The sequence below is a fragment of the Alosa pseudoharengus genome, unplaced genomic scaffold (genome assembly GCF_046254945.1).
Source record: "Alosa pseudoharengus isolate Yale_2024_CS ecotype anadromous, Long Island Sound unplaced genomic scaffold, YU_APseudo_1.1 YU_APseudo_1.1_scf_22, whole genome shotgun sequence".
In the NCBI taxonomy this organism is placed as follows: Eukaryota; Metazoa; Chordata; class Actinopteri; order Clupeiformes; family Clupeidae; genus Alosa; species Alosa pseudoharengus.
The window spans coordinates 17,028,684-17,049,196 of record NW_027468680.1 but is presented as its reverse complement, the minus strand read 5'-3'; the positions used below and the strand labels follow the sequence as shown (position 1 = coordinate 17,049,196).

At 44.6% G+C, this 20,513-nt stretch overlaps 2 protein-coding genes across 2 annotated transcripts in view; both read left to right on the top strand.

Annotated features, from left to right (window-relative positions):
• The first annotated feature begins 593 nt into the window (after positions 1 to 593).
• cdan1 (codanin 1) lies at positions 594 to 16,435 on the top strand. Its single transcript, XM_076300796.1, has 28 exons — positions 594 to 684; positions 1,581 to 2,311; positions 2,469 to 2,651; positions 3,070 to 3,257; positions 3,595 to 3,708; positions 3,960 to 4,038; positions 4,181 to 4,301; positions 4,888 to 4,997; positions 5,235 to 5,324; positions 5,411 to 5,486; positions 5,970 to 6,175; positions 6,549 to 6,681; positions 6,819 to 6,962; positions 7,104 to 7,270; positions 7,394 to 7,475; positions 7,664 to 7,744; positions 7,902 to 7,956; positions 8,727 to 8,866; positions 9,132 to 9,235; positions 10,642 to 10,791; positions 11,033 to 11,096; positions 11,482 to 11,560; positions 11,775 to 11,995; positions 12,939 to 13,046; positions 13,257 to 13,320; positions 13,833 to 13,993; positions 14,512 to 14,622; positions 14,958 to 16,435. The coding sequence occupies exons 1-28, from the start codon at positions 601 to 603 to the stop codon at positions 15,054 to 15,056; spliced, it is 3,945 nt and encodes a 1,314-aa protein (XP_076156911.1). The 5' UTR covers positions 594 to 600; the 3' UTR covers positions 15,057 to 16,435.
• Positions 16,436 to 16,615: 180 nt separating this feature from the next.
• Positions 16,616 to 20,513, top strand: part of stard9 (StAR-related lipid transfer (START) domain containing 9) — a 44,332-nt gene continuing 40,434 nt past the window's right edge. Inside the window, exons 1-2 of the mRNA XM_076300795.1 lie at positions 16,616 to 16,868; positions 20,017 to 20,086. Coding sequence (XP_076156910.1) covers positions 16,822 to 16,868; positions 20,017 to 20,086 — 117 coding nt within the window. The 5' untranslated portion in view covers positions 16,616 to 16,821. The remainder of the gene's footprint in view (positions 16,869 to 20,016; positions 20,087 to 20,513) is intronic.

Below are 20,513 nucleotides of genomic sequence, written 5' to 3'. Positions count from 1 at the left end.
TGGGAGAAGAGGCCAGATTTGGTCTGTTTGAGGACTGTTTTGCCTGGGATAGTCATGAATAGGCATCTAAACATGTTTCCTTATACCTAATCATATAGCCTAACTGAACACTGTATGTTAATGCTACATAATAGCCTATAGTAGCCTACATAACATATTTAACTTGTGCAGGGAGAACAGTCATAGCCTAATATGCAGGTATAAAGCTGGAAGCTTGGGCTACAGAAGGGAACTACAGGGTATGATGCATTTGGACACTTTAGCTAATCCTTGCTACTTGCAAAATCCACCATGCAATTTTGAATTATCATGTCCTAGCCTTGTTTCAGTTTTAGTTAGGCTATTGGTTGCATTATAGAGCTGGGTAGGTCTATACGATGAACAACCAGACATCTTCCCCAAAATGAATGGTTTACTTTAACGTTTTACCTGTATTTGTTTATTTGGACATTGATTAGAGGACAATGACACAGTAGTTTTCCATTTTCAGTCTTCTCTCTGTGCGCGTTTCTGCGCGCGCTCCTCCACCACCATACTGTGTGTCTTGCCATACGCCTCCCCTTGCTTCCACGCGCAAAAGTTAGCAATGCGCGTGCTCAGATGAGAATGGCGGCTCTTTTGGAATCGCTGGTGCTGGGGAAAGTACAGGTCGATAAGGCCCTACTTTGGCTTAGATACAAGCAGGTAAGTGCATGATTAAACTTTATATGAAATATCGAATATCATCTGTTCTGAATGATTTGAAACGAAGCATAGATGTAGATTGTCGAAGTAAGACGTGTCATGTGTCAAGACTGAAACTTAGCACGAACAAGCTCAACGGTCCCGTATGATGATTCAAGGAGGTGGCTAGCTGACTGTCGCTAACTTGTCAACAGTAACATTATAGGTCGTTTATTGTCCACTGCAGGTAAAAAACATCGTATTTCTTCGTATTCCTGTTTGTTCATCTTCTGTAATTGCATGGATACCTACAATATTGCCTTGTCATGCTACGTGGAGCAATATGAGCTGTTGAAGCATTAACGTTAGCGATATTTACCAAATTAGCAGAAGTAGAGTTAGCGAGACTCAACAATCGCTTGCCAGACTGATTTTGGCAGCAAGTAACCTAGAGATTGTCTTTATTGTGTCAGTAATTCCTGCGTTACTGTTTTAACATCAGCTTTAAGGCAGCAAACGCCTTACGTGAAAACAGTCGTGCAGCCTACACCATAACCCTGATTGCTGTTCTACTTGAAATTCTCAGCTAGCTGCATGGGCTTTGCAGTTATTGTGCTGTAAATGACACGTATCTTAGACTACATTTAGCTAAATTTAGGGCATTTCAGAATTTACTAGGCGCAGATAAGTTGATGATTTCAACCTCTTCTGTAAGTCATAACGGGAATGAATGGCATTAATTAAATGTTTGTGAACCCTGACATAAATGTATCCCCTTCCCACAGTTTATATAGTCTTGCTTACTATATTTCTCAGATAAATATAATATACAAATATAATTTGTTGGACAGCAAAGGAGGATTCTCTGGTGCTTTGGAAATCTCATAATATAACTAAGAATGAAATTGTCTCCGCAGAGCTCCAAAGACCAGCCATCATGTGAACCATTGCTGCAGGTGCAGCGGCAGGAGTTTGTGTCTTTCCTGCTGAACTTCTTAAGAGATCAGAGCAGCCACACCCTCACCCATGGCCCCGCCACACCTGCCAAGACCCCCGTCAGCTCACGGTCAGCCACTCGCTCTGCGCGTCCGCCCAGTGAGCGCAGCAGGGGTGGCCGCTCAGCCGGGGGTGGCACCGGTCCCCGCAGCACCAGTCGCGTCCAGCTCTTCTCACCCGCCCCATCAGTGTCACCGCTGGGGGGGAGCCAGTGGGAAGGCACCCCGAGTGGAGGCGAGGTCAGTGGGGTGAGCGGCATCAGCAGCCCTTCCTTCAGCTCGGTGTGGAGCCCTGCGCCACGGGCTCCGCAGTCGGACCGCCGCTCAGCTCATCGCTCCAGCCTGGGAGACTTCATGACCGTATCGCCACCTGAGATGCACTCACAGCACAGCCCCTCTGCGGCAGCAGGGCAGCAGCAGCAGCAGCATCACCGTGGGCGTAGACGCAGTGGGGGCTCTGGAGGTGGGGGCAGGGGGGGAGGCGGCCGCTGTTTCCAGCAGGAGGACCCCTCGGCGTCCTGGGAGAGGGGCGCTAGGAGAGGGAGGGGAGGTAGAGCTAGTGAGACAGTGTCACCTCCCACGCAAGTGACGCTCAACTTCAACAACTTGGAGGATTTCCCTCCGATGGGGGCATCCCAGCATGCATCACCAGTGTGAGTGTTTTGTGTCAGAACATCAGCATTCATCCACATGAGTGTGTACATCTCATAATCTTAACATTTTATATGGATAGCAAATGTGTAATTAGATAAGCATACTTAATGCAGAAGTGAGCAGTCTGATACTCAGATCAGTGTTGTTTATCTCCAGCTTGACCAAACCTTCCCGTCGCATCAACCCCACTCCGGTGAGTGTGGAGCGGCCTCACTCACGACCCAAGAGCTGTTTCACCTCCACGCCGCTCAGCAAGCCCTGCAGCCCCCCCACCATCCCAGAGGGGGCCGTGGTGGTGGGCAGCCTGCAGGAGGAGAGAGAGATGCTGAGGAGAGAGAAGTAGGTTGGGATGGGATGGATTGGGGGATATGTGAAAATGGATGAATGGTTGTGTAATTGGGTTTATACGAGTGGAGTTTATGTGAGTGATCTCCCATGTGTCGGACAGGAGTGCTGTTATGAGTTAGGTGAAGTGTGAGTCTTTATCATGCCAGGTTATGATAAGAAGCAGATACATGGTGCAGGTTTTATGTAAGTGAGGTCAGTAAATAAAATTCAGTTGGTTTGGATTGATGACTAGACTTGCAAGTAGTTGTTGGTTTGTTTGTAAGTTACACTTGTTTGGACTGTGTTGCTAAGATGTCGTCCATCTTGGGGTGCTTTTCTGGAGATATGTCCTCTGTCTTTCTTTCTAATTACCCTGGGTTTCTCCATCATCCAACCCCCAATCTTCTCGGTTACCCACCCTCTCCTCCAGGTCTAAACTCCAGCAGCAGACATGCTCACCCCTGAAGCCCACGCCAGAACCCTGTACACCTACCAAACAGGTGCGCATGGACTCCACCATAGCACAGGACCCCCAGGCACCCAGCCCTGACCCTTCCAAAGTCACTCTGACCACTGAGCTGGACCTGTTCACTGAACTCTACTGCACATGCATTTCAGGTCAGTGGCCTACAGGGGGTGCTACGGACACCTAAGGTTTACCTAAATCTGGGTTGTGGTGAATTTTACTAAGTATGTTGTTATGAAGCATGTTGTGGTATACTTGATGTTGATGTTGAGTGTTTTTGTAGTTTTCTTAATGTGAGTGTTTTAATATTTTAACCATTAAGCTCCGTTCACATACAGTGATGTTTTTGGTTGCTTGTCGCCTCAAAAGTTAAAAAACTTTTTGCCTGTTGTCACTGAATTACATGAACATTACATAGTCTCTTGTTGCTTGTAGCCTGAATGGGACTTTACTGGTTAAGATGCATGTTTTTTTTGCTCGTCACTGTAGAGAACCTTGTGCCTAATGTGTTCCTGGAGCTGTTCTTCGTGCTACAGTTGCTGACGTGTCGCAGCCCTCCGGCTCCAGAAGCGGACAGGGACAGTCTTTGTAGCAGTGGTCAAGGTGAGACAGGCTCAAGTCTCAAGTGCTCATCCGTGGATGTAGTTATTTCTGCAAGAATTATTTATTTTCAATGTGACTGTTTTTTATGGGATGTATTCTAAAAGAATGGTTTGAAGAATTACTGTCCTCTGACTATTTTTTTTTTATTTAGTTAAGTGTTCTAGTCCAGTTTATTTCCAGTTCCAGACTTGAATGCTGGCCTTCTGTCTTTGTGTGAGTGAAATTTTGTTTTGTGTTGGATTTCATTGCAGACGTACTGGAGAGGGGCTACTTCAGAGATGTCCACAACTGCGTGTATTTTGCTGTCAAAGTTCTAGAAACTCAGTTTGAGTGAGTATTAAAGGTTATACATCCTGTATCCATATTATAAAGCCTGCCATGGCCTGTGGTTTTAGTAAGCAGAAATAAACACGCTTAGACCAAGTTGTTTAGACATGGAACAGTCTGTCATGATCCCATCACTGTTGCCCAGGTTGGTGTCTCACCTGGACAAGGGCACTCTGCGTCTGCTGTCGGAGAATGAGAGGGTGGGCTTGTTCGCTCCTGCCCTGAGAGATCGGCTGGCCCTTGCACAGGACAACAGCACAGCCAAGGTAAACAAGAACGGCACTAAAACTCAATCAGACCTGACAAGACCGGATTCTGGGCAAATATGCAAAGCCCTAAGTCAGAGGCCACATGCCATGAATGGTGTCTGAAAATTGAAGACATACAGTACAGTATGTTAGTGTTGAAATGATCAGGGTGGAACTTTTTATTTTGCATCTTGGCTAGTGGTGCAACGGACCATTCCCCACGGTTCAGAGCGCAGATGAACTGCAGATTGGTGCAAAGTTTGAAAATAGTAATTAATAATTCATTAATAATAATGCCGTGAAAAATGTCAATGTGAAAGGTCTGTGTGGTCATGGATGCTCACTTTTTATTATCCATAAGAATCCAGTAATTCACAAACTAAGGAACTGGCTTGCCATAATGCATATTTAGAAGAAACTTCATTTTAGAAGCTTTCTTAAACAAATAATCACCAAAAAATTGATCCATGACTTAAAAACTTTTATCTGGTCCGAACCGTGAGTTTTATGACTCCGTTGCGCCCCTAATCTTTCATACTAGGCCTTCACATACCGTATTGGTGGTCAGATTATCACACTGGAATTGACCCATGTGTGCCTCCAGGTCTCCCCCTCTCTGCCCGCCTTCATCCACTCGGTGCCATTCCAGCCGGCCACAGACAACCGCTCCAACTTCAGCTGTGACAAAGCCTTTCACATATTCAAGAAACAAAGGTGAGCTAGAGAGAAATCTGGACTAGGTTTTAACACTTGATGGCTGTAAACTAAACTAGTCATTTTCAGAAGTCAGAAAGGCAGTGTTTTTATTTTTAAGCATCATCAAAAATCAATTTTGTATGTTAGCATGGCCTAGTGGTGTCTTATTTTTAGTTGGTTGAATGACTCACTTTTCTGCAATGAAGGCACTCCATAAACTAAATGACTTATACAACTGATTACATTGTTGCCCAGGGATATCTTTTATGAGCTGCTGAGAGACTGGGAGGATTTCCATAAGGAGCCTGGCTGGGAGTTTGAGGCAGCTCTGGGCAGCAGAGTCCGGTGAGTGACTTGACACTTTTGCTATGTAATCTATTTGCCTTGTGGAGTTGGTAACCAGCTCCCTGACCTGTGATTTGTCCTTTCAGGATGATGGTCAGTCAGCTGACGGCTGCGGGGAATCATGCTCACTTCGCTCGGCTGTTCCAGAAGCAGCTAGTCCAAGTGAGCATTGGAGGACGGGGCTTGTTTCCATGACGCATACCGGTTCTTTTTCCCTCACCCTCTTTTTCCTCTCTCTCTCTTTCTCTTTCTTTCTCTATCTCTCTCCATCTCCACCCTCTCCCTCTCTCTATTTCACTCACTCTTTCTTTCTTTCTCTCTCTCTCTTTCTATCCTTCGCTCCAGGCAAGAAAGCCAAATGACTGAAATTACCACATAAATTAACTTACATTACAGTGACTGAATAGTTTTCTGAATTCCTTTACTCGAATTTACTTTACTTGTCTTTTACAAGTAATCTGTGTTTTAAATGAACATTCCTACAATTTGACAGTTTTTGTCATTTGTTTGTTTGTGTATCCCTGCCATATATCACGGGTTTCCACTTAAAATGAACTCACTTCACAAGTGAGCAACTTTCAAACTCTCAAAGACGCTTTCACTGCCCCTCTGCTTTCCATACCCTCTTCTGTCCTCCTCTCCCAGATGTGTAAAGAGCCGGGGGTGCGAGGCTCCTTTGGCGAGGCCCCTGACGCAGACGTGCTGAGCATCCTGGGAGCAGACGGCCTGAGCCGGCTGAAGCGTCTACAGGAGCGCCTGATCCAGCCGCAGGGCTTCATGGGTCCCTGCCCCCCGCCCTCCTTCCCAGGGTACCAGGAGTTCTTCAGAGACTTCCTACAGACGGCCAGCTGGTGAGTGTGGTGAAAGTGCTCCTCCATAAATAGCTGTAACCTTGAGCTGCAGGAGTCTGCAGCTGATTTGTCCTGGAGATAACGTAGCTCGGGTCCAGCAGCCTGGCAGACCTCCGCTCACCCTGCTCGATATGGAACATTAACATAATGGATCATTTCATCTCATTCAAGTGTAAGAATAATACAAGGGTCTGCTAGTGATTCTTTGACCTTCCCTGAAGTTGTTAATGCAAAATCTGGGATAACAAAATACAAAATTACATTATGCAAATCTGGAATTATATCACACAGTTATATCAGACAAGTTTGAGCAGCACGTTTGGAGAGTAGGGGCTTCAGTGTGATGCTGAGTGGTTGGTTTTGCTGTGTGCAGTTGCCAGCTGAACCAGCACCTGAAGGACAGCATGTGCCAGGAACTGCTGCTTCTGGACGAGGTGTCCATCCTCGGGTCGCCAGCAGGTGGCAGTGGTGGTGAAGAGGAAGAAGACGGGGACATGGACCAACAGGTCCGTCTAGTGGAAGGCCTATCAATGTCTACACAGTATATGTGTTTATTCAAGGTTCTCCTGGTACTTTGCCTCATCAGCCTCTGGTTAATACTTTTCTCTCTCCTTCCTCCTCTCTCTCTCTCTCTCTCTCTCAGGATGAGAAGCAGAGGTTCTCCTCAGTGCTCCTTGTAGCTCGTTTGCTGGCTAAGTTCCTGGGTTTCATCTCCTTCCTGCCTTACCACACGTCTGATCCTCCATCCAAAGAGATCCAGCAGGCAGCCATTGCACTGCGTAGCAAGGTGTGTGTGTGTGTTTTGATCATCATTTGTGGTGGTAAGAGGTTTGTGATCCACTGTGTCGGACAGATTTCAAATGTTTTCATGTCCTGAAGAGGTGTGTTGGGTCCATGTGACCTGACGAGTTTGTAACTTTGTCATCAGAGCTCTCCAGTGTTGGACGTCTGTGCAGTGCTGCGTAGTTGTGTGCGCAGACGCAGGCTGGTGCTGACCGTGCCCTGGCTGGTGGAGTTCCTGTCCATGATGGACTACACCGGACCCTACCTGCCCTGCTTCAGAGCTGCGTTAGGCTTACTGCTGCACCTCTACAGGTAGAGAAACACACATACACACACACACACTCATTCTCTCTCTCTCAAGACTCAACTCATTAACAGCTGAAAACAGCTAGGTAAGTTTACTGAGCACATTAAGTATGTGTTTGTGTGTGACAGGCGAGTGCTGCTGGGCAGAGGAGCTGAGATGTGTTACCTGAATCAGCTGCTACTGGTTGCAGTCCTGGGCTGGCTCTTCCAGGTGAGTCAACATAGGCCCTTCCCATGTTGTTCACTCATATTGTCATCATTGTTATCAAATGTAAATAGTATTGTGCTTTCATAGAAGGCATATTCTCACATCATGGCTATGCTTATAGACAGCTCCTAATGTAATATGCACAAGCAGTTTGCCTGTTTATTTCCCTTCTACCCCTCCCACTGTTTCAGATCCCTGTGTTTCCAGAGGACCTTGTATTCAGTGAGGAGCTGGACTTCAATGAAGAGACCTTGGTTGGTTCCCAGGGCCTGGTGAGTACCATCCTTTCTTCCATGTATGGAAAGTGTTGTTCGATTCCCATAGACCGTCTTTGAGTTTCCAAAACTGTCTTGATATCATCATTGGCCATCTTTCCACTGTGGGGTCAAAGGACCCAGAGCTAAGGTCAGACTGCTCTTGTCTCCACAGGACACTCTCCCCCTGGTGGACCAGCAGCTGCTCTACACCTGCTGCCCGTTCTTGGGTAAGAGAAGGCTCTGGTTTTAGATATACGGGCAATTAACAAAGCAAATTCTCTCGTATATGAACTAGGGGTGTCACGATTTCGATTTTCAAAGTCGAAATTGATCGAAATTACATCTGGATCTCGAACTTCGAACTCAGAGGTCGAACTGAAGATGTAGCCACACCCCCAATGTTACGTCCAGCATGCAAGCCAAGAGGCAAACACACACACACACGTGTTGAATTGCAGCGCATCAATACTCTTCTAACTTCTAAGTAAAAAAAAAAAAAAAATGAACACTATACTTGTGTCTCTTAAGAGTGTGCTGAAACAATCAAATTATCATTCTGTGTTTTATTTCACCACGTCTATGTTTAATGTCTGTTCTGTTTACTACCTCGTGGTAGGAACGGTTTCAGAAACGGAATAGGAGAAGGCCGAAAAAGTAAACATTAGAAATGCATTAATAGTAATATCATTAAAAAAATATTGAAAATCGAATCGTGACTTTAAAATCGAAAATTTGGAGAATCGTGACCCCTTAACAACTGAAGCGATCGGGTGGCGTGTGAGTGCATTGCGGTGACCCACCCAGGTTTGCTTTAAAGGTTTTGCTTATGATGGTAAATTGGCAAAAAAATTTTATTAAATTAACTTAAGTTTATTTTTGCTCATTGCCTGACATTGAAATTAGGACCCATAATGTCAACATGCATTGACCTCCCTGAAATGTCTTTTAAAGTGTTTCATGAGTATTGATCTTCATGGCGTTGTGTTATGATTGGCAGGTGAGTTCCGAAAGCTGCTAGCAGCCTTTGTGGCAGGAAGCAGTGCCAAGAGTGGGGGCCTCATACGTAAGATTACGCCCACCTCTGCTGATGCTGAGCCTAGAGACCCACCCACGACCCGCTCCCAGCAGAAACTACAGGTACTCAACCTCAGATACACCCTTTTATCCATCAGTTCAGTCACAACACACATGTGGTTTACAAAATGAACTATGGGTTGGAGGACACAAAGGGCAAATCACGGAGATGGTGAACCAGGAATTGGGTCAGCCTCACTTAATCTGTACTGACAATTTCCTTATAATCCAAACCCAACATAATCGCAAGGCATCTTTCTTTTGTCCAATAACATGTATTTGTGTACTTGTTTGTGCAGTCATCATCATACTGTATTCATTATTTCAGATGGAGTTGGAACAGGCATTCTTCCACAACCAACCTCCATCTCTGAAAAGAACCGTGGACTTTGTGGCAGAGCGAGTCAGCTCCAACTGTGTCAAACACATCAAGTGAGTCTTGCTCACCACACCTTGGTGATGTGCCAGGGCATCTATCTATCTATACATTTCAGGAACGTCTGTCTGTGTGTGTGTGTGTGTGTGTGTGTGTGTGTGTGTGTGTGTGTGTGCGTGTGCGTGTGCGCGTGTGCGCCGCCTATCTCTCGAACCGTTAGTCCGTTTGATTTCAAACTTGACAGGAGTCTTGCTACTGGCACGAGTAAGTGCAGTGCAAAGTTTGACATTGTTTGGATAAAACAAGCAAAAGATATTGTTAAAAATATCGGTAAAAGGAGCACACATTGGCTTTCTCCCCTCTACCGTAGCCACTTCCCCTCTCACACAGCACAGCGCAGGACCAGAGGCAGAGAGGGTAAGCGGAGTTTTGGCAGCACTGAATCACAGGTTAAGACGCAAGATGTTTGGATGATTATCATGTCTGACTTCAACAATAAAGACTCCCTGTATGCAGTTTGCTTGCATACAGTGATTCCACGGATTTTGCAACAACACGCCAACAAACACTGGTAGGTTATGTAGTGGCTATTCAAATTCAAAATTACATAATAAAAAGTATGGGGAATAGCTTCGAATAGCCCAGGCTACTTTGGACTCGAAACAAACGACGATTCCGACTGCAAGCTCCCAAATTGAAACGAGCAATAGTCTAATGGTCCTGAATTTAACGACGTTTCAGAAGACGGAGGGTGCCACACGGCTAGACAACGAGTGGCAGACAGAGCGACGTCACTTATGCTACCAAAGACTGTTTTTGAGTCACATCGTGGCAAATCTCATATGATTTGCCACAATGTGCAGATGCATCTTTCTACAAAATGGTTTGTCTTCTATATTGTTAAGCTATTCAATGGGCTAAACATATAGCCTTACATCAAAGCTTTAGGCTTATGTCATTTCGATCAGCTACAGACAACGAGTGGCAGACAGAGCGTGATGTCACTTAGGCCTAGGCTAGCCTACCAGAGAGTCACATTGTTGCAAATTTCAAAGATGATGCATCATTCCACAAAATGGTTTGTCTGAAGTATCAGGAAGTTATTCAATAAGCTTAACAATAATATAGCCTTAACTCAAAACAGCTATTAGGCTTGTGTCATTCTGATCTTTAGAAATGTCACATGCAGCCATGACTGCTTAGGCTACTGCACCTTAATAATTATAGGTTAAACTTAATATATTATAATATTCAGTATTCATTATTGAATGCTTAGCTGGAATGATGTTTTCCCTGTCATCCTATTTTTATATGTAATTGGGCTACGGGTTTTCTACAGGAATGGCATGTTTGAATGGGCACTGCACTAGTTCAATTAAGCCATGTTTGGGCTTGATTAAATACTTCAGACAAGTTTGTAAATGAACACTGTGGCCGTCTCTGCCCTACTTGTTGTGTGTAGGGCGACTTTGGTGGCAGAGCTGGTGAAGGGTGGCGAGCGGACCCTGAGGGAGGCGCTGGCCGTGGAAAGTGCCAACGTGGCCAAGCTTAATGACGCCATCTGCACCCAGCTGTGTGATAAGGGCAAGCAGGCACATGAGAGGGCCACCAGGTAAGGGGAAACATCTTGTCACTCACCCCAGCCAGTTTTTTAATTTATTATTTATGTATTTATTTATTTTAATCTGCCTGTATGTATTTAAATGCAAATTTTGTACACTATTATTTATTTTGTCTGTGTGTCTATATATATATATATATATATATATATATATATACACGTTTCTGTGTGGCCATGCACGTGTGTTCATCTTTCTGTGTGTGTGTGTGTGTGTGTGTGTGTGTGTGTGCAGGTTCTGCAGTGAGAAGGGTCCAGAGGCTTTACGAGTCCTGTTGCCTGAGGAGACCTCTCCAGCAGTGAGTTAAAACACAGCTGAGCTAATTCATCATCTTATGCTATTTAGTCTGTGATTTATTCTTTCATTATATGGGTTTTTAATGGGCACCATTAACATGAAGACTTGCTTGCCAGGCGCATGGTAAATCAACAGCTGAATATTTATCGAGTGTTGCTTGGTGAATGTTAATTGCCGCTTACATGGCTGTCACACTATCTCGTCGATGAAACACCCCGTTTGTCTTTACTGTTCATTAGTGAGACGGGCATATAGGCATTGGACAATTGTTGGAGTTAACTGTGTGTGTGTGTGTGCGCTTGTGTCCCTGTGTGTGCGCTTGTGTCCCTGTATGTGTGTTTTTGTAACTTCCATATGCATGCATGTTAATGAATATTTGTATGCAGGTTCTCAGCACTTCAGAAAGCATCACGACTCGGCTGGCCACAGAAAAGGCCTGCACTTGGCTCTCCTCCAACATCACAGGTATCTTGCTCGTTTCAGATTCATTGGGCCCCAAACATACACTCATATCTGAGCAAGGAGACGATTGGCAGGACACTGAAGTCACTCAGTGTATCCTGCACTGAAACACAACATGCATTACAATGCACACTCAAAGCATGGCAACAACGGCCATGTGTAGTATGGAGATGGGGCGAGTTGCTGTTATTCTCTCATATTTGCAATCTGTTTTCAGCGTTGATCAAGAGGGAGTGGAAGACCGTGTTTGACCGTGTCCTGAAGACCCTTCCCTGCCCTCCGCCCCCAAGCCCAGACATGTTGCCCGCGCCCCAGACTCAGACACCCACAGACGCCCAGAGAAGTGGTGGGGGAGGACCAGCCTCGGGGCAAACAGACTGTCCCTCAGAGTGCACTCACCAAGCCCCCAGAGCCTCCAACGTCCTCACGGAAATAAAGGTACGGACCCGGCTGTGCGAGGCTGCTTGGGAGAGAAGAGGCCCGGGCATGGCTCCAGTTGCAGGGTTGTGTAAGGTATGAGCGTTCCGTTCGCGACGCGTAAAATTCATTTTAAATTAATGGTCTATTTTTTTCGAATGTACGCGCCGCTATCACGTCTGGTGTAGCTACCTCCATTGATTATAGTGGCAGCTAATTGTTGCAGCAGACGCTATGCGAACGGAACGCTTCAGTTACGCGCCTGGTGTAGCTTCACTGTAAGGGTGCAGTCTGTGTGATCCTAATTCCATATATTCTTTGGTGAATTTCAGCACATTTGTCCTCGCAACTCATACAGGGAAGCTACACCAGGCACATAACTGAAGCGTTCCGTTCACGTTGCGTCTGCTGCAATAATTAGCTTCCACTATAATCAATGGAAGTAGCTACACCAGACGTTCGGAAAAAATAGACCATTCTTCTAAAATGGATTTTAATGCGTTTTAACAGAACGCTTCAGTTATGCGCCTGGTGTAGCTTCCCTGTTAGCTGTCCATTCAGTGTTTGCACTCTGGTGTTCACACACAGCCCTGTATCTGAAAATAGGACACATAAAGGCTCAGACCGAGACACTCCCAACAGTCCCAACCAGTCAACAACATGCTTCAGAAGCACAGAAGGGAGGTGTGAGATTTGATTGTACATACACAATCTTTAGTGAATTATGTACTGCACCTTTAAGTAGTGGTGTTATGCGTATGTGTTACCATTAACCTGGATCACCATACACCTCGCTTGTCCTGAGCTACTGGGGTGGCTGATGGCACTAGTGTTGACAGTGATAAATGCATTCTAAATAACAGCAGCAAGAGTAACAGATCAACTGGAGTATCAGTAGTGTTGGGAATTTAAAAAGGCACCAAGGGATGATCCGTCTCATAAACATTGATGTGTTCTCTTCCAGGAAGTTTTGAGCATTGCAGTGGGACCTAGAACTGAGGATGAGGTGCTTACCATCCAGCAGCTACAGTCTCTACTGAACAGAGCCAGAGATACTCTAGAATGCCGGAAGGTACACAGACATCCTCACACACAAAAACAAATACACGCATTTGCAGGAGCCTGTAGATATGCTTCCTATAGTGTTGCAGAGATCTTGATTCATTTGCATCATCTCAAGAAACAGGTGGTTATGTTCAGTGTGTTCATCTTTTTGACTCTGTCTGCATCACTTGCCATTTTCCACACTTACCTGCTGTATGTCTGATGTATTTACCTGCAGTTTCTGTCTGTGGTGCCGGAGCAGATGCTGGTACGAAGCACAGTCATGTTGGCCTGCAGGCTTGGTGAGTGATACAGATCTAAAGCAACACAATGTAATTCATTTACTTTACTTTGTTAGTCATTTTATTGTAATATCGGCTTCAAACTCATTTTGATACTACAATAGGGAGAATGGAGTCTTTGACATTGCAGATGTGCACACCTGAAATGCCTGGCACCGTGTTATGCGACATTGTCACGAGTAGGAACATGACCCTTTTTGTCGAATTGGGTACCCCCTTAGTGCTAAATGGGCACACAGTATATTGACAATTGACAAAAAAGGAATTGCATTAAAATTGCATTGATATACACTGAGTTTTCAGTATGTATGCAACCATACTTCTCTCTGCTGTTGATGAATACTATATATGGTTCATACCATGAGTAAGTTGGGAGCATGAACTTTGCAGATTTCCATTTATGTTCAACAATTTCCCTTTTTGCATGGACTACACTAATGTTATGTTTTGCTCTCTCTCCCTCTCTCTCTTGCTCTCTCTCTCTCCCCCTCTGCCTCTCTCTCTCTGATCAGTATCAGGGGAACTGCCGCTGGTCAGCCCCATGGACAGTGCAGGCCTCCGAGCCCTCCTGGAGCAGCTGGCGTGTCTGTGGGGTAGCAGCCGCCTCCCCTCTATACCGCTCCACCTGCTCTTCACCTCCTCCAACCTCACCGCCGTGCTCAACAACACAGATGTGAGTTCTGAAGCCCAGCTCATGGGACATGCAGAAGCGCACTGCATCTTTGCTTCATCTGCCACTGCCTGTTTCTCACAGGAAAAGCAACCACAAGCTGCACAGAATATTGATGGCTGCTACATTGGAAGAGTTTCCACAACTTATTAAGTGTCAGCGGACATTGAGCATTTTTCGACCCAAGCAGAGGCAGAAAGCTAGTTGAAGCTGAACATGAACAAAATCTGGCATAGTGATATGAATATGCGATAATTTGATCATTTGTTTGCTTCTGACAGCAATATTAGGAAGTACTGTAACAAGTACTTAAACCATAGTAGGTTTTTGGGACACGAGGGAAGACTATGCCGTTTCAGTGGTTTGTTTGTTTGTTTTTCCAGACAAAACCTCACACCACTAAAACAGATACACAGGGCATTGCATTAAAAGCCTTTTATCCTATTTTTTTGTCATGCTTGCTCTCTCTTTCCTTCTCTTGTCTGCCTTGCCATCTTTCCTCCTCCTTTCTGCCTTCCCAGAATTGCCAAAACTTCAGGGTCTTGGTCCAGCTGCTTTTGGAGAAAGGACTTCTGGGAAAAGAAGATGTGGTGTCACATTGGAGAAGCTTATTGGAGCTGTCTTGGACAATGGTAACCCCAATTCCATCCCACAGCAAATCCAGTGTTTCCCATACATTGACTTACCTATTTGTAGCGGCCCACCACAATATCAACATTGACCACCACACAATGATTTTCCAGGTTGTACTAAATTGTGCTTAAATCTGGTTAGCATCATAACCAAGCTGCGCTAATTTGTTAACAACTGTCGCATTCAAGTTAATTCTGCAAACATACCACTACAAATAGAATTCAATTCTGTGGGAAACACTGAAATTGTAACGTGAACAACTATGTGGACTCTGTAACATAACCTAAATAAGTGGACTTGTTTGTGAATCAACAGAGCTCTGTTTTTTTTTTAGGAGTCCATTGAGAAGATCCAGGAGCTGTCCATTTCCTCCGTACCCCCCGCACCTGTCTCTTTGCCAAGGCACAGAGATGTCCTGCAGATCTCCCATTGAACAGCAGATGGCACCCTTTCACCACATCACCCAGAGCACTTAAGGAAACTTTTTACAGGGTTTGCATGCTGAGATGTCACCATTACCAAAGACACATTACTTGGAGCGTACAACTCCTTCACGAAGGACTACATGTGCTGCTAGCCAATCAGATGAGTTGGTTTTGAGTTGGTTGGCTCTTTGCTTAGTGTGTGAAAGTAATTTTCCCCTTTACTTGGAGTCTCATGAAATGACGTCATGGCCCTTAATGATGCTATTTCCTCTTAGGTTCTGTCCCAGATCTAAAGGGCCAGTGAATGATGTTTTGCGGTTAGTTTCAGCCACTGGCACAGACTCAGATGCTGTCAGGTTTCTTTTTTTTTCTAAAGTGCCTTTAGCATTTAGCAGCCAGACCATTTCATTAGAAACACCAATTTATATATTTCACTACTTTCAGGATAAATCCAGCCAGCCATCCTTATTTGGAATGAGAACATTCCCACAGGTTCCATAGTTCTGATTCACTCACTGGTGTTCTCCGTGACCTTGATGTGCTGTCCTCCTTTCCTGTCCCTCTGGCACATTCAGTGGGATTAAAGGGGAAAGGGGTTTCAGTGATGAAATCTAAATTGCCATATGTTCATCCAGTGCTTTACATGAACTGCCCCCGTTTAAAGATGGGGTTTAGGGAAAAGACTGGCCAGGTGCCGGTGTCGCTTCGCTTGAAATTTGACAGTTAAAGGAGGGAAATGAGATGAAACTATAGGAATTGATGAGGTAAAATATAGAAGTTGATGAGGTACAGTATGCTCCATTTCAATGGAGTAATCAAGTTAGTCAAAAGATTATTTAATTTTATATTTATATTTTAACAATATATCCAAATTATGTTTGTCATGTCTTGATATACACTGCAACTTTATATGAACATTCTGCTATGCTGCTTGTTATTTGGGAACTGTCTGTGTCTCATAAATGCATAGAGATGCATTTGTGATAGACTGTTAGTTCATGTTGGACTTGTTTTTCAAATGTCAGTTGCTTGTAAACTGTTGTCAAGTTTTAGGATAAATTTGTATACAAAAATAAAGATATTTTAAATGTGAAAATGAATTGCTCGCTGGTCATATCAGACCATTTCAGGCTGTGCGTGTTTGTTTCCCTAAGCTTGACTATTGTCGAGAGTTGCCAGAATTAAAACAGTATCACCTTAAACGGGTCTGGACTCTGGCAACACATCATTACCCGGATGTGTCCCTTGTATGGACACGGAGGCCCTTTTCTCTGGACCCAATTCATTTTAAATTCAAGTTTTGAGATTTCACTGTCCTGAATTGACCTGTCCAAAATGCATTCCTAGATATTCTGTTTACAGTCGAAATAAATAGTAATAACTTGCATTCCTGTGTTTTGTTTTATGTAGCTGCACATTGTTATCAAGAAACAGTCCATACCACTTATCAAGTCAGAAAATAAGGGAGGCATATTTGAATTCAAAACAAACTCCCCCCTAGCACACGGCATGGAGACACTCTCCGCCTCTTTGGCCCGTGCAGTGAGCTTGCCAGCAGGAAGTCTGAACGAACGCGCTCAGTCACATTCTCCGCTGTGACCTCGGAGGACATGGGCTAAATTCAACCAGGCGCACTAGCATGAATTACTGGACTAAATCGCCGATTCATCGGTCCCATGCCATCAGTAAGCAGGCGTGGGAATTAATCAACGAGAGCAGTCCGAAGTTGCCATCCGTCTAGCGGCTAACGTGCCGCTGACTGGAGTCGGCAACATGGCAAACGTTAAAGTGGCGATTCGAGTACGTCCACTGAATTCCAGGTAATTACCAACAAACTTGCGAACTCTATGAGTAATATGTGGATATTGTCACCTGAATGCACACCTCGTTTAGATAGTTAGCACTACTTTACAACCATGGTTGTATGTAGAATTTGACATGGATGTGCCTTCTGTAGTGGCGTGCCCATGTATGTAGCTGCTAGAGGGTTGCTAAGAGAGTGGTAAAGGTTTGACAGTAGCCTACAGAATTGGCGGCCAGGTGTCGCGGAAAAAAAACATCACGCTTCATTAACTTAAATTCTCTCTTTTCAGTCGAAACTAACGTAATACTTTCAGTCATTAACTCATACCGACCGTCATCACCTTTTCCCTTGCCGGAAAACTAAGAATGTGGTGGCAGTCCATGCCTTTGTCTTTGGAAGCTAAACAATGACAGTGTCTCCTAAAAGTTTGTTAACTGCTCTGCGCATGAGTCGTTTTGACTGAGTTCCTGAATTTATAGTGGGTCAAGGCAAGGGAAATGTGAATGGAAAACACCTCACTGTTTCTAAAAGCTTTTAGTATTTAAGTAAACAATATTAAACTTTACCGTTATAAGTAAGTAAGTATACTCTTTTGATCCCGTGAGGGAAATTTGGTCTCTGCCAATCCGTGAATTAGTGAAACACACACAGCACACAGTGTACACACAGTGAGGTGAAGCACACACTAATCCCGGCGCAGTGAGCTGCCTGCATCAACAGCGGCGCTCGGGGAGCAGTGAGGGGCGAAGATTCCTTTTTAAACTTGGTCAAAACACTTCTTGTGTTTTAGCCATCCAGAATATCTCAGTGTATTGCAGGACTAGCCTACCTGAATGAAATTTGGCATACAACCCATAATAGCTTATGGAAAATATCTGCACTTTTCTTCTTGCTCCATTCTTTATTGCACTGTAAAACTGCATACAGGGGTAACAACGCTGTTCCAGCACCATGCCTCTCTTAAACCCCCTCCGCCTGTATTCCCTTCAAACATTTTACTCCAAATTACAACAGCATGTTGCCTTTAGTCTTTACCCAGATGGAGGCTGAGTCCACAGCATCCAGGGAGGTAAAACTGTCTGCATTAAATGGTGTCATTGCACCAGCAGGATGTGGTCCTCCTCCTTCCCTGTTACATTTAAATCATCTCTATTTTCTTTGCATGACAAAGGATGACTTTACAGTGAACTGTCTCTGTGTGATGCAAATTCACCAAAGGGTGTTCATGTGGTCTCCTCGTCTTATATAGGTTACATTCCTGTGTTTGAAAATTACTAGTTTTAATTGTATAGCAGAGTTAGGCCATTTGTTTTTGTGGACTGCCCTTATCTCTAAGGAGAGGACATGGCGCTTAGAAAAACTAGAGGCTTGGCTACAAGCAAGGGACTCAAGCTTGTGGTTGCTACTGTGATGTAGGCTGGCTATCCCAAAACAATACAGAGTAGGGTTCACCCTCAGCTACATAACATCCTGGACATTGGACCCACAAATGGCCGCCTGCACCACTCCACTTGCACACTTGTACACTTTGCAACTTGTTGTTGTTGTCCTGGAAACACAACACTTCTGCTGCTCTTACATAACTTGCACCACTATGCCACTTTATTTCTTACTTAGGTCAAACAGAACTACCTCAGCCTCTTATTGGCCTGACTTTGCACTAGTATTTTATTTTATTGACTGTCTATGCACAATTTCAACCAAATTTTGCTGCTCTTATTTTTTCATTATATGTGCCCTCTTATTTACTTATTTACTTACTTTTTTGTTTACTTGAATGTTATGTTTGTCTGTGGACTTAAAATTGTTAAAATATGTCTTGTCTCCACCGTGGGATAGTGAGAAACGTAATTTCGATCTCTTTGTATGTCTGGAACATGTGAAGAAATTGACAATAAAGCTGACTTTGACTTTGACTTTGACTTTGAGTAAGACCATAGATCATTTATTTAATTTGTTACTTTCCCTCTTTCAGCCTTTTGGTTCTTTATTTTTGTTCTTGATTCGTATGCAAGCAGAGGCAGAGCTGGTGCCCAGCAGCCTGAGGTTTTGGGCAGGGTCAGTGCCAAGGCTTGTATTTGGTGGTTGGCAGACTCAGACAGAGGCAACAGCCCATGTGGTGTAACATGGAGGCTAGCCTGTGGGAGCTGAGAGAACCCTCCACTGAGAAAGACACATTCGTACACACTAAACTCACACAGCGCCTTAAAATGCTGCCCGTTTTTCACCCAAGGAGTTTTCATTCACACATACACACACATACTACACACAGCTCTTCACAACACAACTGCCTGCGATTTCAGTGTCTTGCGTCAGCTGGACCCAAGGAACCGGCAGCTGAAGAAAACACACAGCTGTCCCCATTTTCTCTTGCACTCTCTTTTTTTTTTCTTTGCACTCTCTTTCTTTCATTCTCTCACTCCCTCTCCCTCTCTCTTTCTCACTCTCACTTTCACTCACTCTCCCCCTCTCTCTCTCTCGCTCACACACAGACGTCTTCGCGCAGCTGTCCCGTTCATGTTGGAATGGGCTGCTCGGGCCACAGCGAGAATGGCTTCCTGTCTGTGAAGCGTTTTCTAGAGCACACATGGAAAGACGCACAAATCATTACGTTCATTAGTCAACCCGATTCAGTCAGCAGCACTAGTAGCGAGCGGCAGCATGCTTTATCAATATGCAACCAGTACTTTCATAGAGTTGGAAAATCTTCATGACAAACAATGGCTCCTCTGACTGGAATCTCTCAAAGTTGCACACATGACTTCACTCAGCGCTAATCAACTGTGTCTGTTAATCATCAACATGAGAGTAATTCAACTGGTGACGATAGCATAACGATAGAGTATTATTGTGTGTCTTAGCTGACATGGTACATTAAAATACATTATAATACATCAGTATTCATGAGTAGCTGCACCATACTGGAGGTCTTTGTCTCTGCGGTTTGTTGCATACTTTCACTTCACACAGCGGAGAGTCATGTGGCTTTCTTGCTTGTTTCATTTCTGACCCCCCATCCTTGACCCCATGAGGAAGCCTCTGGGGACTGAGCGACTTTTATTTTGTAGGACCTTGTTCTCCCTGTTGGATTTGCAGTTATCTGAAGTTGTGTGATGAGTTTGTGTGGTTTGGTCATTAGAATGTATCATGTGTGTATTTTGCAGGGAAAGCGTGGATGGAGGACCAACCGCAGTACAAGTGGAGGACAAGGTGGTGAGGATCAAGAATATGAAGGTGAGAGACGTGATTCGCAGTTGCGTGTTGCATGTAATATGAGTATGTTTTTCTGTTCTTCTGTTCTCTCTCTCTCACACTCACTCTGTGTGTGTGTGTGTGTGTGTGTGACAGAGAGAAAGAGTGAGTGAGTGAGTTAGTGAGAGTGATGGTGAGAAAGAGGGTGAGAGGGTCTTAGAGTAAATCTCTGCTGTTGTGTTTGTTGTCCTGTGAAAAGCCACTGTTTGTGTTTTGCATAGGGTGGCGGTCAGTTAGAGGGTAACAGCACAACAGGAAGTTTACTGAGGAAAGTGGGCATTTCCGGCTTGATTGCTGTGTGTGTGTGTGTGTGTGTGTGTGTGTGTGTGTGTGTGTGTGTGTGTGTGTGTGTGTGTGTGTGTGTGTGTGTGTGTGTGTGTGTGTGTGTGTGAAGACACACTCAAAACAG